Source organism: Drosophila busckii, chromosome 2L, assembly GCF_011750605.1.
Source record: "Drosophila busckii strain San Diego stock center, stock number 13000-0081.31 chromosome 2L, ASM1175060v1, whole genome shotgun sequence".
Taxonomy (NCBI): domain Eukaryota; kingdom Metazoa; phylum Arthropoda; class Insecta; order Diptera; family Drosophilidae; genus Drosophila; species Drosophila busckii.
The window spans coordinates 12915491-12934603 of NC_046604.1; the positions used below are offsets into that span (position 1 = coordinate 12915491).

Consider the following 19113-nt stretch of genomic DNA (forward strand, 5'->3'; position numbering starts at 1 on the left):
TGCGAGATTATGCCAAGTGCAAAGTGCAAGTTGTATGCTCTAAACATTTGGCGATCATTGCTGCCATGTTGCACGTACAACTTGCGGCGAGTGGGGGCAACAAATTCAAGTTCAAGTTGGGCACAATGCCAAAAGCATTTAAATGCAGTTTGATTTGTTTGCAAAAGCGTGTGAAAATTAATATTTGCGCTATAAAACAAAAGCAGCAGCAGCAGCAGCAGCAGCAACATAAGCATAGCAACTAGCAGCTTGGCATTGTTTAAGCTGCGAGCTCTAAGCTGCAACACGTAATTAATTTTCTCAGCACTACAAGCAGCTCTCGCACTCTCCAGCTCGCTCTCTGTCTATAGCTCAGATCAGCTGCTAGACACCTTCGCTTGCTGTTGCTCTGCAGCTTGTTGTTGCTAGTGCCCTGCGGCAATTTTGATTGTCTGTATTTTCGCTGTACGCATGTTCTTGGCAGCCACTTTGTTTTAGCCAAGCTGCAATTTAAAATGCACCACCCACCCACCCACTCGGCTAAGCCTTTAGTTAGTGCTCCAGCTGCTCGAGACGGCTGCTGTCAGTTGCGGTTTATGTAGCCATGACAATAACTAAAATGCGTGTTGCTTTCAATAGTTAATAAAATTCAATTAGTTTTAGCTGAAAGCCGCTGCGGCGTATACTAAATAACTAAACAATTCAGCGATATATTTAAAAAAATAAACGTACTATTATATAATAGATTTGATAGCTATTAGCTAGTTAGATACATATTATTGCAAGCTTAAAGCCATTGCGGCGTATACTTAATATGCTATGCAAGCTGCGTATGCGACTTTTAAAAATATAAACATAATTAAATAGTTAAGAAATACAATGCACATCAAACTTTTGAACAAATGTGCTTAATTTTTGAGCTCAATATTTATTTTAAAAGTCAATTTTTATATATTTAGTAGACAAATCATTACAATAAATTCCTTTTAATTTATTTATAAATATTTCTAATGCATTTTCTGAAGATCAAAACAAATTGCTTAGATGTGCAAATTACTGCAATAAATTTCTCAATATTAATTTTCATAAATTATTAACAATAATATACTCAAATTATTGCAATAGGTTGCTCAATATTTATGAATTTAAATATATATACGAGTTTGTTAGACATTAAAATTATTGGATTAAAATTATCAATATTAACTTATGAATTTTTATAACATATTTAATAAAGCTCGAAATAAATTTCTTATTTTTATAGATGTGCAAATTATTAAATTAAATTATGAACATTTGCTTGGTAATATTAAAATTTATTAATATTATGCAATAAGTTGCTCAATATTAATTTATTTAAATATGTACCAGTTTGTTAGATATTAAAATTATTGCAGAAATTTTCTTAATCTTAGTTTAAAGCTCGAAATATATTTCTATCAAAATAGATGTGCAAAATTATTTAGATGAATTTCTTAATATTAAAATATGAATTTTTTTTTGTAAATATTCAAATAATTGCAATAAGTTGCTCAATATCATTAATGTGTCATGTCATTATTATGGTTATATTCGTAGCGGAGCAGGCAAAGATATTACGTATACGCTCAATTGCATTTGTTGATTGAAATATAATAGCGAAAAGAACTTGTATTCTGTTTTTTTGGGGAGCTGAGCCTAAGCTAACTAACAACACAAACAAAGGCAGTAGTATGCTAAATATATTGTTGTTTAACCAAGGGAAACGTCAACAATAACAGCAACAACAATGGGAAGAGTAGCGGTGTTGTAACTGCTGCTGATACCGCTGATAAATATTAATGCCGAGCAAAGTGCGCACTGAGCCGCTGCGGGCAAGGACTTTAACAGTGTGGCCAGCAAGCAGCAGCAGATACAAAAGAGAGAGAGTGGAATGGGAATGGGCAAACGTTGACTGCACAACTCAGGCAGCATTAATATTCTTTGCTAGACTAACAATCACACACACACACACACACATAGACAGTGAGACACAGACAGACGCGCTTGGCCACAGGAGGCCTGGCTGGCATAAAGGAGCAAAATTGTGAGAGTTGGTAGTGAGTAGAACTTTGGGTACTGCTCATATTTGTCCTGCTGTGTGCTGTGTGCATGTCAAAGGAATTGCCTGGACACAAGCGTTGCCAGGACACACAGACAGAGGCAGGCTCAGTGGCCCTGCTCTTTGACATTCATTTAATTGAGTCAGAGCACAGGCCTCATCAGCACAACAGTCGCTCGCCAACGCTTTTGATTTTGATTTTGTGATTTTGCATTTCAAATGAAGCGCAGCAGCAACTTTTGTGTGATGCATTTTGTTGCTTTTTAATTTAATTTTGGTTTGCATGCCACACACAAACAATTTAATAAGACATTGTCATTGCTTTTTTATTATTACTAACGCTTTGGCAGCCAGCACTTGGCGCAGAGTCAAACACAACTGCAGCCAAGTGTGAAAGAGAGAGATGGAGAGCGAGACAACGGTGTGAAAAATGAAATTATAAACAAGGCGACAAGGCCTTGGCTTTGAGTGGCGCCCCAGCGGCAGCAGCTTCTGCCTTGACAGACGACAATACATCTTAGGCGCATTTTAATTTCATGCTTTGCCAGCTCCTGCGTCCTTTTTTGATTGTTGCTGCGTAATGACATTTAATGTCCAGGGCCGCGACATAATTGACTGACTGACTGCAGGTCACGTCCTCAGCCCAGCACAGCCACCCACTTTGCTTGCTGCTTCACTGCACAGCAGTTAAACTTGCAATGTTTATTTAGACTCTCGATGTTATCAAAAAGACATAACATTGCTTTAATCCAAAGCTTTTGGCTTAGCCTATAGCTTAAAATAAAAATTTTAAAGCCATGCAGCTCTGGCTTATTGCTTATAACTTAGCCATATATCATGCGTTTCTTTAACTTTTTGCTGTTTTTTGCTTATTTTGCTGCTAAGAATAAATCTACATCATTGCATTTTTCTTTTTACAATTCTAACTGTTCCCAATTTGAATGCAGTTTTATTAAACTGCAGCTAACGCGTCTAACAAGCCCAAAAACTCTAAAATCGAGCAAATTTGGCCTAGTACAGCTTATCAAAGCTTAATATTTTACAAAATTTTAGCTTGTTTACTATTTTGTTTATAACTACGCCAAGTAATTTTTATAGCATACATATTTAACTCATTTTAATTTGCCTTTCAACACCAACATATAATGATATAAAATATATGGTTCAGATTTTTTTAGCTAGTTATAGCTACGCAAGCTTAAATTAAACAAAAAGTCTACTGTGCGCATTGACTTTTAGTTTTCTAACTCTCTTTGCAGTTCATTTTGTGGCGCCAAATCAGCGTAACCAAATGTCAAACTTTGTTTGCAAACACTTTGTCAATTAAATGGGGTATGCTGAAGTTGCGCAGACGCGCGCAACAGCTGCAAAAACATGTGAAGACTTTTTTATTTTAGTTGCTTATGCAAATTTAATGCAGTTTAGTTAACAAATTAGTGCTAAAGTTGTATTCAAATTTTGGAATAGGCTGACATTTCGCAAACATATAGCTTGTAAAAGTTTGAAAATTTCTAACAAATTTAAGCATTTGTTTAGCATTTTGTGCATAACTTGTGCACATTATTTTTAAAACGTATAAGTGTATACTGATTTTAATTGCTTTTTTTCATAACGAACATAACGTTAGTATAAGTCATGTTGATCGGCCTTTTTTTTAGCTGCGCTATAGCTTGTCCAAAGTTGGAAATTATGTAAAACCAATGCAGGCCATAACTTTCTCAAACTAATTTTCATACATCCAAATACAGCTGCATTTGTTTATTTAGAGTCTTATGAGTAAATAAAGTGAATAGGCTCTTTCACTGCCGATTTTATTTAGCTTAGTTGAGTTAGAGCCTTACAAAACTTTGAACAGCAGCAAGCTTTTTGTTTATTGATGTAACAACTTTTTGCTATTGATGTAAATCTATTTGCTTTCAGCAATTACAATAATACTTAGCCCTTACTTACTTAGCCTGTCTGTCCTATCATACTTTACCTAGCGGCCTATTAAGCAGTTTTCAATTTTTAGCTGTTAGTTTCAAATTTGAAGTTAATTCTTGAATTACAATCTTACTCACAGTTTATTTATGTTTTAATTCCAGTGCTTAAAAATAACAAAATCCTGTAGCTGCAGCATTCGTTTCAAAGCACAAAATATTTATTTTGTTGCTTACAATTTCAGAAAAGACAAAAAATAATTTAATGCTGCTTTTTATGTTTGTTAAATGTTTTGGCCTTGGCCATTTATTCGCTGCAGCTGCTGTACACTTTAATTGTGGGCGGGCACATTATGTGGCATGCCACATAAAGCTGATTTACTTCTTATAATTGCAATTGCCGCACAATGATTTGTGTCTCAGTGTGTGTGTGTGTGTGAGCAGGTAAGCCAATAAAATAAAATGTGCTGCTTAGGCTTAGATAAATGAATTTGGGCCACACATTGTGTGCGGGCCATTAAGCAAATGTAATTTAGCTAATTTATATATATAATATATACATTAATACGCTGTGTATTTAATTTTATTTTTAATATTTTGTACGCTTGCCGCCAATTGCGCATGAAAATTTATTAACTCAAGCAAAGTAAAGTTAATTTAGTAAAAGCGCATGCAGCTCAACAATTAAATGCGTGCGCGCATATAAAATTGCCATTTAAATATTAATAAGGCAGCCCATTAACATTTAATTAAAGTGCTTAAATTTGAATTGATATAAAAATTAAAAGCAAAAAACTTTTTAAATGCAACAGCAATGCACTTGAAACGGCGACGCTTGAACATGATTAAACCTTATCATTTAACCGCCAACAGGCGCACACACACACACACACACACACACACACAGATACACATATACATGCAGTTGTGTGTGCTGCCATTGTCAACAGTAATGAAATTTACCTCTACATGCAACGAAATTAAATCATTAACACCTGAAGCGTGTGAAGTCCTGCAAAGTTCTGCGAGTGCCTGGCAAGGACAACAAGCAGCAGCAGCAGCAGCCAGTCAGGCTGCTGTATGTATGTATGTGTGTGTGTGTGTGTGTGTGTCTGCAGTTAACACAGCACTTTCAATAACATTTAAAATACACAGCGTGGCCAACTGAAGAGGCTTTTAACTTTGCAAAGCTTGCTGCGGGCTGATAACTGAGTGAGTGGGTGGTTGGGTTGGGTTGACTGGCTGACTGTCTCGCTTTTATTGCGCCAATAATGCAATTTGTTGACATTGACTATGGCCGTGTTAATAAGTCGCGCCACAGCTGCTAACGCAGTTTTCTTTAACCATTTGCCACGTTTAATTATAAAAAAAATAAAACTTGGCGCCCCCTTAACTGACCATTGAACTTGGCACCTTGTATCAAGTTAATTAATTAGCTTTAACTAGCTTTCAAGTTTCGTTAGCCACAATCTGATTCAGTTCGTTGAGTTTTTGCCCCAAACCAAAAGCTGTAAGAACTTTGCTTTCAGTACTGTTTTTTTTTTTTTTTTTGGTGGGATTTAAGTGCAGCAGCTGTAGCCTGGTCTGGTCAGCTTTTGTATTTTAGCTGCGCCAACAGCACCGGAAGCAGCAAAAGTGCTGAGCAGGAAGTGGAAAGGCAGTGGCCATCGGCTCAGGTTCAGCGATTGCAGCTGCAAAGGCTGCAAGTCGACTTGACCACAATCGCATTGTGGCCTTGTTACTCTGTACTAACAGCTTCTTATGCTCTCAAACGCTTTAAGTAGAGTATTTTTTATATATCACAGTAAGGTTCGAACGACTTTTTTACAAAATGGCGGCTTGTACTTGAGCCAAACTTTGTTTGCTTGCATTGAATTTAATTTTTATACAAAGAAGTTTGTTTTTATTTTATGCGCAAAACATTTTTTAAGCATTATTTTTTGAATTCAAACTGTTTACATTTAGCTAAATATTTAATTTTTATTTTATTTGACATGTTTATAATTTAAACAGATTTATTTAACATTTATGCACAAATTTTTAAACAATGAATTTTATTTAAGCTCAAGTTGAAGTTCTTAAGTTATGTTATTTTTACTCAAGTTATATTATTTATTTTATTTGTGTGCTTATAATTTAAATATTTATTTAACTTTTATGCTTTCATTTTTAAACTAGAAATTTTATTTAAACTCAAGCTGAAGTTGTTTGAGAAATTTAAAATGTATTATTAATTAATAGTAAATGCTTAATTTATATGCAATTATGCATATATATAACTTTTATATATTTTTCATTTCAAATTCCAACAATATTTTTATATATTATATTTTTATTTATGCTGCTTACAATTAATTTAATTTTTAATACGTCGATGTTACATAAATCACAAATGCAATTGGTTTGCGCTTAATAATTTATTACAATTTTATGCACAATATTTTTTTAATAATTTAATATCAATTTATTTATGTTGCAGCTAACTCCAAACTTGCAGCGCATTTATTATTCGTTTTTTTCAATATGCAGCTGGCCCCCATTTATTTTCTAACGTTACATGGATTAATGGCTGCAAACATTCAATGTGCAGGGCTACCAAAACCGAAAATCTAACATGCCACAAAATAATCTTGTGGCAATTCAAACAAAAGTGAGGTAAAACGAATGAATTGATTTCAATTTTTGATTCATGAGGCGAGTGGCTAAAGTGACTGGCAAACTTTACTTTACGCTTGCAACTATCACACACACCTTGCAGCATGTGGCAGCTGGCAGAAACTTTAATAATTTCATTGACAAATCTTTGAGTTTGGCTTTGGAAAAAACCAAAAGCTAAACGAAAGTTTTGGGGCAACTTTTTGAACTGCAAATTAAATTCAAGTTATTAAAACATCAATTCAATCAGACAATTAAGAAAGTTGCAGCAGCGAAAAGTTTTTGCTAGCTCTAGAGCTAACATTTTTTAGTTGACACATGTGGCATGTGGCAAGAATTCAATTTGAGAACAAATTGAATTTACTGGCTTCGGACTTAAATTACAAATTACAAGAATTTTGCACGCTTTGGCTTGTAATTAGTTTTGTTTGCAAGTCGAGTTTATTAATGTGAACATGTGTGATTGTATGTGTGTGTGTGTGTGATTGTGTGTGTGTGTGTGTGTGCTGGCTGTCAAAGTCTGTTTGCTATGGCAACAGCAAAATGCTTTGATTTGTGCCTTTGCTTGTGTGTGTGTCTTTTCAATTGTTATTGATTTCAATTTCATTAACGCTTTGTCTACTGCCTCACCCCCCGCCCTGCCCCACTGCCCCGCTTGCCTTTATATGTGGGGGGGATTAACTGTCTAGCTTGTCTGCTTTGTCGACTTGCAGGCTTGGCTTGTCTCTCGGCTGTCTCTGCTTGTCAGCCGCTGCCTTTTGTCTGACCTATGACCTCTGGCTACTGTTACTACAACATGTAATGACAGCAGCAGCAACAACAACTATTTTATATTATGTTTCTCTATTCAACTCAAGTTGCTTATTGTAGTGATTATGTTTGTTAGACAAAACAGAAGTGCAGCGAGAAAAGCAAAGCTGACTTATATAAGCTTAACTAATGGCATTGTATATTAAATTTATGCATTTTAAAGCTTTTAATATTTATAAAACATACTGAACATAGTTGAATTATTTTTTATTGAATTAAAAACATTTTATTAGTGCACTCAAAGCTATTAAAACAATATTTTCTATTAAAATTTTAAACTTAGAAATACTTCTGCTCATAAATTTAAATTAATTAACTCAACAGCAATGAAGAAATATTTAAATATGAATTTTCAAACACTTTCTATCAAAATGAATAACTAAAAAATTATCCTGGTAATAGTTAAAAAATGTTAAATATTGATATCAAAGCGCATAACCAATTTTCCTTGAATTGAATTAGTTAACCCAAACATTTTATAAGTTAGCTCAAAGCTATAAAATAAATATTTAAATAATGATTTTCAAATGTTTCAATATCAAAATTAATTAATCAAATCTTCTAACTTACAAATTGTGTTCATAATTAAAATTTAATTTATTTATTGACTCAAAATTCAATATTAGAGGATTGATTTACGTATATTCAATATTAAAACTTCTAACTTCTAACTTAGTGGCTTTATTTATTAACATAACAGCAATTAAGAAATATTTAGATACGGATTTTCAAACGCTTTATGTATATCAAAAAGCTAACAAATTATTCTCCTTATTTATTTGTATAAGTTAACCCAAACATTTTATTAGTCAACTCAATGCTATTCAATAAATAAGTATTTAGATAATGATTTTCAAACGTTTCAAAATCAAAATTAATTAAAAAAACTTCTAACTTACAAATTCTGCTCACAAATATATTTAAATTTATTAATTAACGCAAAATTTAACATTTGAAGATTGATTTTTAATTAAATTATGCTGCTGCTATATTTATATATTTTTAATACAATTTATATATATTAATGTTAGTAAGCACATTTAGTAGTCGTTGCTAAGCTTTATCCACGCTTAATTAAATCCCAAACTTTTCAGCAAGTACCAAAAAAAAAGTCAAGCGCTTAGTCCTACGCTCATCAGCTGTTTATGAACAGTTAGCAGCTGCTGCTCTTTGATTAGCTTTAATCGAAAAATACCAAAACTGCCTTAAGGGGCGTCGATTGAAGTCCGAAAGGTGAACTGGGCTGACTGGCTGGCTGGCTTGGCACTAATGAAAATGGCACGACAAATGCTCAAGATCAAGCGCTGTCTGTATGGGGTGGGGTGGCTTGATAAGGGGGGTGGTGGTTGAAAGGGCGCTGCTGCTGACAGTGACTGTGGGGCATGATTTTCAATTTGTGATCTTAATCAGCAGGTGTTCTGTATGTTGTTCGCTTGCTTTCATTACTATTTCATTTTCTTTATGCCTTGCTATATTTTTTTTTTGCTTTTGCTATCATCATCATCATCATCGACAGCAGCTTCAATCTCATTGCTTTTTATTATTTTCATTCGGTTTTGGCTGACTGCCTACTAATGCTCGTTGCTCTTCCTTTTGTTGTTGTTGTTGCTTGTCCTTTTGTTGTTCTGCTTTGTCCACTCTCGTTGCACGTTGCCTAGGCATTAACCTTTGTCATTTTGAGCGCCCCTTCAGTCAACGAACAATGCAATGTGAATTGGCAGAAGCCAACTCTAGTCTAGACTCTACACTAGGCACAGTGTCCTGTTAGTCCTTGCCTGGTCTGCCTGCCTGCTGTGTTCATTTAATTAAATTACGCCAAATTGTTTGGGCTATGCTTTCATTTAACTTGCAAGCAGCAACAACAAAAGGCCAAATGTGTTGAATATTACAAAATATGTTTTGGCTTGGAAAAATATTTATATAAAAGCTGTTTGGCAAATTGAAAAACAATTTGGCTGCTAAATTATGTGAAATACACCAAATGAGCAGTTTGCAAATGCTGCATAAATAATGCAAAGTAGCAGCAGCGACTAACAGAGAGAGAGGGAGAGGGAGAAGAGAGAGTGAGCGCACATTTTATATTTGACTTACATATTGAAAGATACGCGTAACAGCTGCGCCAAATGTATTTCAATTCAAAAGTTGAATTGAAATGTACATATGTCTGTCTGTGTGTGTGTGCGTGTGTATGTGTGTGACGATTTGCGTTATTAAAATGCAATAGACATTTGAATTGTTGGAGCAGCTAAGTGCTACACAAAATGAAATCAACTTAAAAACGCTATAGAGTACGTTAAGTTAAATTTAAAAAATATTTTGCATGCTTTGAATTTAACTAATAAATAACTTATAGCATTAAGTACACTTGTTTACAAATGAAAAAAATATCTTAAATAAATTTGTTATGCAAGTTTTAAATAGCTAAAATAAATACTTAATATTTATTTACATGTTTATTTTATTGCTCTAAAATTTAACTTAAATTAAATATTTATTATATTTATATGCATGCTCATTTATTTCTCATATTTTGTATTCATTTTAATTATTTTATATTGAAGTGCATTCTTTATATTTTATAAAATAGTTTTTTACTTAAATAATTCATAAGCAATTTATTTGTTTACGAATGCGCTCACACTTTATAATAAAAGCTAAAGCGATTTCTTAACCAAAAACGTTTTCAAGAACACGCGCACAATTGTTTGCCCCACACACACACACACACACACACATGTTAATACACACACACATACAAGCAAACGCACGTAGAGCAGACACAAAACTTTTATACACAAAACGTTTTGCATTTTTCGTAGCCTACTTTTTAGGGCACTCAGTAGTGCCAGAGCGAGAGGCGGCGAAAGCGAGAGAAATCAAAATCATAAAATACAAGTTTGCACTGCGTAAATTTTGTGTGTGCAAGCCACAGCTGCCTAAATGTTTTTTAATTTATGCTGATTGTTGTTGTTGTGAGCGTTAAAGCTTCAAGTTTTCAATTTTGCAGCAAGTGCCAACTGTTGCCCCAAAATGATTAATCATAAAGCTTGCGAGGCACAGCTGCAAAAGCAGCGAGCAACCAAATAAAAGTCGCTTCACTCGCAAAGAGTTGACAAAAACAAAAAGCAGAATAATAAAAAATGAAATATAAAGGTAGACAAAGCGACTTTTTAGCCACTGCCAGTGCCAGTGCCAGTTGCCAGCGCCAGTTGCCAGAAGTGGAACTGCGACTGCAAACTCTCATATTGATCAATCAATGTCAGCGCGCAGCAGCAGCAGCAACAAAAAATCTATAAACAATATGATAACCATTTGGCAATAAACTTTGGCGCTATGCAATTGTCTACGGCAACACTTTGAGTGATTTGATATGCGGCAACAAGAGCAAAAAATATGAAACAAAAAGTTACTTTGATTGTAACAAATTTCCAATAGAGACAAAATGACGGATGCGTTGAGAAGCTTTTGACTGTCGTTGTTGCTGTCTCGCTCGCACAGAATGTGTCAAACTCTATGAGCGATTATTTGTTGATTAATTTCTATACAAGTGAATTAGTTTGCTGCAACTTGTTGCTGTTGCCAATTAAAATTAATATTAAAGTGTTAAGTGCTATAGCTTAATTTTATAAGCTATATTTTATATAAAATTTAAACAATTTAAAGCATTTTATTACTACAAAATATTAACTATAGTTGAGCAGCTACTTTTTATATTTTGATGAACATTTTATTAGTTACAAATATTTTTTATCAAAGCTTCAAGCGCTCAGCTGCTCATCAACTTCAAGTGGCTGCTTTTCCATTGTCTGCATTGCTGTCTTTTGAAACTTTTCATATATCTTATCCTTTAGCCAATCTTTACTGTACGGCGCATATGTTTTGCTGCCGCTTTGCTGCACCAGACAGCAAATATCCACAAATGAATCCAAGAAATCAAACAACTGCATTATGTCATAAGTTACAGTGGGCATCGTTGGTGTCACACGCTTCAAATGCTCCTCATAGATATTGCAAATGGCCTCCAGGCATTTATCAATGCTGTCATAAGTGCAATAAACGCGTGAGATGACTTCATGCTTGGGATGTATCAATAAATAGATGTGTGGCATCTATAAAGATAGTAAAGCTGCAGTTTGGTTTGGCATTGAATTTTACTTACTTTGCTGTTAGTTAAAATCGCTGAATTACTCATTGCTGTCAAGTTAGTTAAAAAGCAAAGGCAACTTGTTCAAATTGAATGCGATATTTAATATAGATATAGCTTAAATGATAAGCTCTTAGACTTTGTTTGTTGATAAGTGAATTGGTTGATGAGCAGCTGAGCGATTTGATATAAAATATTTGTAACTAATGTTCATTAAAATATAAAAAGTTGTTCTGCAACTATAGTAAATATTTTTTAGTAATAAAATGCTTTAAATTGTTTAAATTTTATATAAAATATAGCTTATAAAATTAAGCTATATCACTTAACACTTTAATATTAATTTTAATTGGCACAGCACAAGTGTAAGCAAACCAATTCACTTTATTATAAGAGTTAGAAGGCTTAATCCTTTGTTAACTTATAAATGTTAACTTACTTTATAATAAGACATTATATTATTTTCTACACTGACTCAATAAAAATAAAATTATTTATTTGCATTAGAGCTATAATCAAATTTAGTTAGATAAGCAGCTGTGATTTTTATTAAGTAAATATAAATATAGCATATATAATAGAATTTTGTTTATATAATTTACTATAGTAATTGCTATGATATCTATATGAAACTTTCTTTATTACGTAATTTTTCGATTAAGAATTAAATATGAGTTTGAATTTAAAATTACTGAGCAAAGTTTGCTATTAAATTAACAAATTACAAGCAGCTGCTTGCAGCTTTTTATATTTATTTTTAAAACGTCTTTTGTGCCAAACGTTCAGCTTCAACTTATGGCCAATTCCTTAGCCTTTTGTTGTGCGCCCTACAATTTGCTGTTCCCAAAAAAATGTCCCATGTGCACAATTAGAGCCCAAAAAGGGGTTTTTAACGTTGCGTGCGCTTTCAATTTCTTATAGTTACTGCCTGCTACTTTTATCTTAAGCCATCATACACTAGTTAAGTATGGCGAAGCTCATAAAAGATTTAAAAGCGTCGCCTGCTGTTACAAAATGCAATTTGCTAAAGAAAAACTTTTGATTTCGTTGGAGGAGACTCTAGAGGCTTTTATTGGTCTCATTAAAGCAAAATGTTTGCCAAACTCGAACTCGAGGCTCTCGACTCTTGAGTTGCTTTCGATTTCGTTTGACTTTTTGTCAAGTCAATGCACGTAGCGTTTGCCCAAAAAGGTGCGCGACGTTGATTTTCAAAAAGTTTTTAAAGGGTGTGGGGGTTGTGCTGGTCTCACTTTGAATGCTTATTCACTTGACATTTTGTTGAAGTGACGCTGTGGTCCTGCACGTGATTCGATTTAGTGGCGATTTTTGTATGTTGGGGGCGCCTTTGATTTTCGTACTTTTGCAATTAAGCTGGCAATGAAGCGCAAACAACTTTGCCAACAACTTGAAAATCAAATTAAATTTTCCACAAAATTATTTGTAATTTGTGTGGAAGCCACACACACACATCCCACACCCCAATGCCCACTCTATTACTGTTGTATTCATATTCATAGAGCGGCAGGCAGCAGCAAAATTGAATTTTGCACAAATTATTTGCTTGGTTAGTTTGTGTGGCTTCTACAAAATTTGTGCGCTAACTGCTGCAATGATGAGGCTTCCTCTTCATTATCTCAAAAGCATTCTGCTGGCGTAACCAGGAGACACTAAGCATTGGGTTTCCATTTATGAGTGGAGCTGGCATTGTCTATAGACTAAATATGGAAGCAACTCAATTGAGGTCTGTTGTGTATTTTTATACAAATTTATGCAGCAAAATGCTTTAAAAGCAAACAGCTTGAGCTCAGCCATGTGTGTATGTGTGTGTGTGTGTGTGTGGCATGTGGCAAGTCTGTGCTGGCGATAAGCAGCTGATAATCATATCTAAGTCGCAAAATCCAATAATGAAAATTAATTTCACGCACACACACAAAACTCCAAAAGCTGCCGCAAGCAATTTATGCCAATTTAAATACACACACACACACACATGCACATCAAATTTATATACATGTAACTTTGGCAAATTCATGCCTGAAATATTTTTGACACCTGCCGAATTCCAATTGACAGCAGCGCTAAGGCGCTGGCAAAATGTTGCGTTTGAATTCGAAACGTTTAGCATTTTGTGGGTTTTATATACACAGCTGTGTGTGTGTGAGTATGTGTGTGTGGTGTGTGTGTGTAGCCGCAAGCTTTTGTGGGCGCTTATACAAGTGCGTGTGCGTGTGCGTTTGCGTCTGTGTGTTAAATTTTTGACAGTTATTTTAATGAAATTATGCAAGCGCACTTTCACACATACACACACACACAGACACACACACATACACACAGCTGCGTGTTCTGCTCTTGTTGTTGTTGCTGCACTTGCTGCGCCTGCAGCTGATTTGTCACGTTTGTGGCTTAGATACTTTGGTCTGGTATGTGGGTTAATCAGCTGCATTGCCGTCAGACATATTTTGGATATTTCATTAGACGCCCTACGGGGGCTGAACATAAAGCTATGCGGCTGCTTTGTATTATTAGCTGCGCGCATCAATTGCGCAGAGAGCAGATAAAAAACGCAGCATTCCTTGAAATTTAAGAATTGCTTAAAATGCTGCTGGAACTTAAAGAATTTAAAGAGTGCAGCGCACTGTATGAAAATATTTATGCAGTGTATAATAAATAATAATAATAATAGCTGATTTATTTTTCATATATTTTTTAAATTATTATTAATATTAAAACGCATGAAAATGTTGAAATTTAATGCAGACCAACTGCTTTAAATTATTTAATAAGCTGCTGCAATTTAAAGAATTTAAAGAGTGCAGCGCACAGTATAAAAATATTTATGGAATGAAATATATAAATAAATATTTCAGCTACTATTTTACTATGATTTTTTAGCTGATTTATTTTTTATTAAAATTATTATTATTATAAAAATGCATGAGTATAAAGCGCTTGTTGAAATTTAATGCAGACTAACTGCTAAAAATTATTTAATAAGCTGCAAAAAATAAAAAGTGATAATAGCAGAAAAAAGAAATATAAAATGCAATAAATATAAATATTTTAGCTACTATTTTACTACATTTAGCTGATTTATAAATTGTATTTATTATTTAAATTGATTAAATTATTTAAACTGATGGAAAATAAAGCAACTTTGATGAACAGCAATGAATGTTTATAAATTAATAATTATAAATACATGCGTACATTTTGTATTACTTTTGATGAACAGCAATGAAAGTTATTAAATTAATAATTATTAGTTACATGAGCACATTTATTTATATATACTTTAGCATGCATTAACTTTTATTTAATACTTTTGTACATTTTAAAGTTCGTATTTTTAAGCACTGCGTTACTTTTGTCAAGGGTCTCGCCTTCAATTGTCGCTTCGTCAGCGTTGTCTGCAGGGCTAAGTCTCTCCCCAGTGCCTGAAGCTGCGCTCAAAAAACAACCAAAAAAAAAAGAATTGTCGCATTTACTGCTCGTGCTGACAGGTCATGTCACATACGTAGCGAGTTAGCTCTAAGTTGTAGTGGGTGGGTGGCGTTTGGGCGTGTAGCACGTGTTGAGTGCTAGCATTGGATACGTTTGATACGTTTTTGATTTGCCAAACTGAAAGTCGCCGCAGAGACAATGTCGAATGTCTGTCTGTCTCTGTGTGTGTGTGTGTGTGTGTTGAGTCCAAAAATTTTGCTGTCGAAAACAATGACAGCAGCAGGTTGTTAGCCCTTGGGTGTGCCGAGTTTTGAGGCAAAGGCAACTACAGACAGCTGACGCTGTGTCTAGTCTCAAGTGCAACATGACACGTGAGATTTTTATCCATATATATTTTCTCTTATTTTTGCTTTTTTGTTGTAATTTGATTTCTAACGATTTGTCTGCCAAGTTAACGCTACATTTGCTGCAAAAGGCCAACAAAATGCGACGTGCTTTGAATTTTTAATATTCAAATAGAAACCCCAATTTTTGATTTCTATGTTGATTTATTTTAATGCGTGTATACTTTTATTTACTTTAGGCAGCAGTTGGAAATTGAACTACGATGAGCTTTAAGTTGTGTAGAATACGCAGCATGAATGAAATTGCAAGCACCTGACACTATCAATCCCTTAGGAGTAAGTGCAACATTAAAGCCGCAGGCAAACGTATAATCATAATATTATCTTAATCTTTTCTTTTCACTTACAGTTGCAGCTCAATAATTGTACGTAACTCAAAAATAGCCAGCCAACTTTAAAGAGTCACAGGAACAGGAACATATATTTACAATATATTATATATTTTTATTTTTATAATATTTTTAAGCAATTAATTGTATGACAAGTATTTATATATACAAAGATTATGTCCTGCACCTTAATTATCCTTCCAATCCCAATGACACATGCATATTCAGAATCCTGTAAATCAAATCTATCGAACTGTAACCAGGATATCAAGGATTGCAAAAATAAAATGTTGCCAAGTTCGTTGCTTAAGTCTTTTTTTGTTTACATTTTGTATGGACAATTTTTTTCGTTTTTTAGCTTCTGCTCCTGCGTTATCCTTCCGATTCCAAAAGGACATACATTTTCGAACTCACGGGCAACGAATCTATCGAACTGCATACCAGGATATCCAGAATTGGAGAAAAAAATTTTCTTGAAAAAATTTGCAGGGGGTTAGTCGCAAAAAGTGGCTCAAAAACACAAAATGTCCTTTTTCTCAGGAACTACAAGGACTACACGGATGTCCTTTGGTATACAAGTAGTGCCCATTGAGAGCTTTCAGAATATACTACTAAAGGACGAAAGTCCTCATAGGAGCCGAGTAAAACAGCTTTTTTCGTATACAGAAAATATGCTATATCTCCCGAATCCTTTTGCAGGATCAGGACGAAATTAGTGCCAACCGATGCTGCTTCAAAAGGACTATCGACTAACCAAAGGACATCCTGATAGTCCTTGCAGGAGCGGAGATAATAAGGATATTGTGTTTTTGAGCACATTGCTCGCGTGCCGAGGCTGAAAAATTTCCAAGTCAATGGATAATAAGATGACCCCATATTTTTTTGATGCAGATCGATAGAGTTTTGTCCTGTGAGTGTCGCAAACCAAAAATTTTTGGAAATGCGTCCTAATCCTGGCGAGAAATGGCCACTTTTCACTATACGATTGCCAGTGCTTGGCAGCCTTAGGGGTATGGCAATGGACTTTTTCGTTGGGCGCATACTGTTGCATACTTTCGTGATTTTATTAATTTAATTCCAATTTATTTAGATGTGTAATTTGTTGTTAAAATTAGTTTGCTATTACCTATGAGGCAACTTTACCTAATTATATTTTGCTAAATTATACTAAACTATACTATAATACTATAATAATAATAATAAAATAATACTATAATAGGATATAATAATAACTAGGTTATAAACCTAGTTGACAAATCTTGGGGGTGATGCCTCTTAAGTCTTCTTCGACCCACGTAACACGTGAGGCGTTTCGCAAGTGCATTGGGGTGCAGGGCCAATCTATAATAATAATTTTTGGCCTGTAGTTGTAGCATATCTCCAACCATTGGAACCTGTATTCGTTGGGCGCAATGTTATCGTACAGAGTATGGTTGTTGTCTCCGCTTTTTATTCAGCTTGAAAGTATGCAACACTTTTTTGCTTGCAAGCCTGTTAAGAAAAATTATTGCATACCTCCAAGGGCTGCCAAGCACACGCGATCCTCAACAGAAAAGTGGCCATATCTCGCCAGGATCAGGACGCATTTCCAAAATTTTTGGATTGCGACACTCACAGGACGAAACTCTATCGATCTGCATCAAAAAAATATGGGGTCATCTTAATATCCATCGACTTGGAAATTTTTCAGCTTCGGCACGCGAGAAAAAGTGGCCAAAAACACAATATCCTTATTATCTCCGCTCCTGAAAGGACTATTCGGATGTCCTTTGGCCAGTCGATAGTCCTTTTGAAGCAACATCGGTTGGCACTAATTTCGTCCTGATCCTGCAAAGGATTCGGGAGATATAGCGTATTTTCTGTACACGAAAAAAGCTGTTTTACTCGGCTCCTGTAAGGACTTTCGTCCTTTGAGTGGTATATTCTGAAAGCTCTCAATGAGCTCTACTTGTATACCAAAGGACATCCGTGTAGTCCTTTTAGTTTCTGAGAAAAAGGACATTTTGTGTTTTTGAGCCACTTTTTGCGACTACCCCCTGCAAATTTTTTTCAGAAATTTTTTTTTGTGCATTCTGGATATCCTGGGTATGCAGCTTGATAGATTCGTTGCCCGTGAGTTCGAAAATGTATGTCCTTTTGGAATCGAAAGGATAACGCAGGGGCAGGAGCTAAAAAACGAAAAAATTGACCATACAAAATGTAAACAAAAAAGACTTAAGCAACGAACTTGTCAATATTTTATTTGTATAATCCTTGATATCCTGTTATGCAGTGCGATACATTTGTTACATACGAGTTAAGAAATGCATGTCCTTTTACATTTGACAAGGACACTTGCACAGTATGCGCTTACAAAATAAAATATTCTTAATTAATTACATATAAATTTTTGTTTTATTAAATTTAAATAAAGTATACTGCTAGTCGATAAGATTTTGTTAGCTTCAACAATGTCGACATAATCCATGTGCAGCCTTGGTATCCAGTCCAAATGATTCCAGCTCAAGTTGCTTATGCGCTGCAGAAAATAAAAGCATTTAGTAAATTCTAAAATAACAATTTTTGATTTTGAAACATGCCTAACCTATATTTTGTAAATAACTACAGCAAGGACAGCATACAATTTGTACAAAATTTCGTTAGCGCTTGCCACACCTCTCAAGCAGTATTTGCCGTTAAATTTACTGTCACAAATGTTTTGCTGTTGATTTTTTCTTTTTGAATATTTTCTGAGCGGGACTGGGGGGCGGCATAGGCAACTGGGCACGTATTTGCCGTTTCCATTACAGTTCGTGCTGATTTTGATTTGCTGTCGGCCTAGCCCCCCGCAGCTCTCTCACCAACGCTTGCTTCAGCGGCCTGTCATTCAATCTCAAATTCACTCAATCAGTCAGTGCGTCAGTTTGCCAGCACGACTGACTGCCTCACGCTTGGCACTTTCAGTTAGTCATTGCGTCAACACTTTGCCAAATGTAGCTACAGTGGGCGTGGCCGTCGCCTCCCCAACCATTTTTGTTATATGTTGTTGGAGTCACGTTCATTGTTGGCAATTTTTACTTTTTTTTTTGTGTGCTGCTGTTGCTTCTGTTTTGCTCACACCATTGACGACTTATGACTTTTGCTCGCTCATAGGCAATTTCTAGTTGCACATCAACCTCACCCCCACCCCCTGCCACACGCTACATGTAGCACGTGTGTGGGCGTCTGCGTGACACATTTGTCATACTCAAATTTAAAATTCAATTTACTTGCGTCATAAATTTAATAGCCTAACCTGAAGCATACGCTACAGATTTTTGTGCCCCTATGCAGCACAGAAAATATAAAAAGGGTTGCCACACACACACACACA

The 19113-nt window shown here is 34.8% G+C and overlaps 1 protein-coding gene across 1 annotated transcript; it reads right to left on the bottom strand.

The window, feature by feature from the left end:
• Positions 1-11201: 11201 nt before the first annotated feature.
• Positions 11202-11645, bottom strand: LOC108608446 (protein enhancer of rudimentary). The gene is made up of 2 exons (XM_017999824.2): positions 11603-11645; positions 11202-11552 (listed from the first exon to the last, which is right to left on the bottom strand). Exons 1-2 carry the CDS (start codon positions 11633-11635, stop codon positions 11202-11204), a joined length of 384 nt encoding a protein of 127 aa, XP_017855313.2. The 5' UTR covers positions 11636-11645.
• Between the last annotated feature and the right edge of the window lie 7468 nt (positions 11646-19113).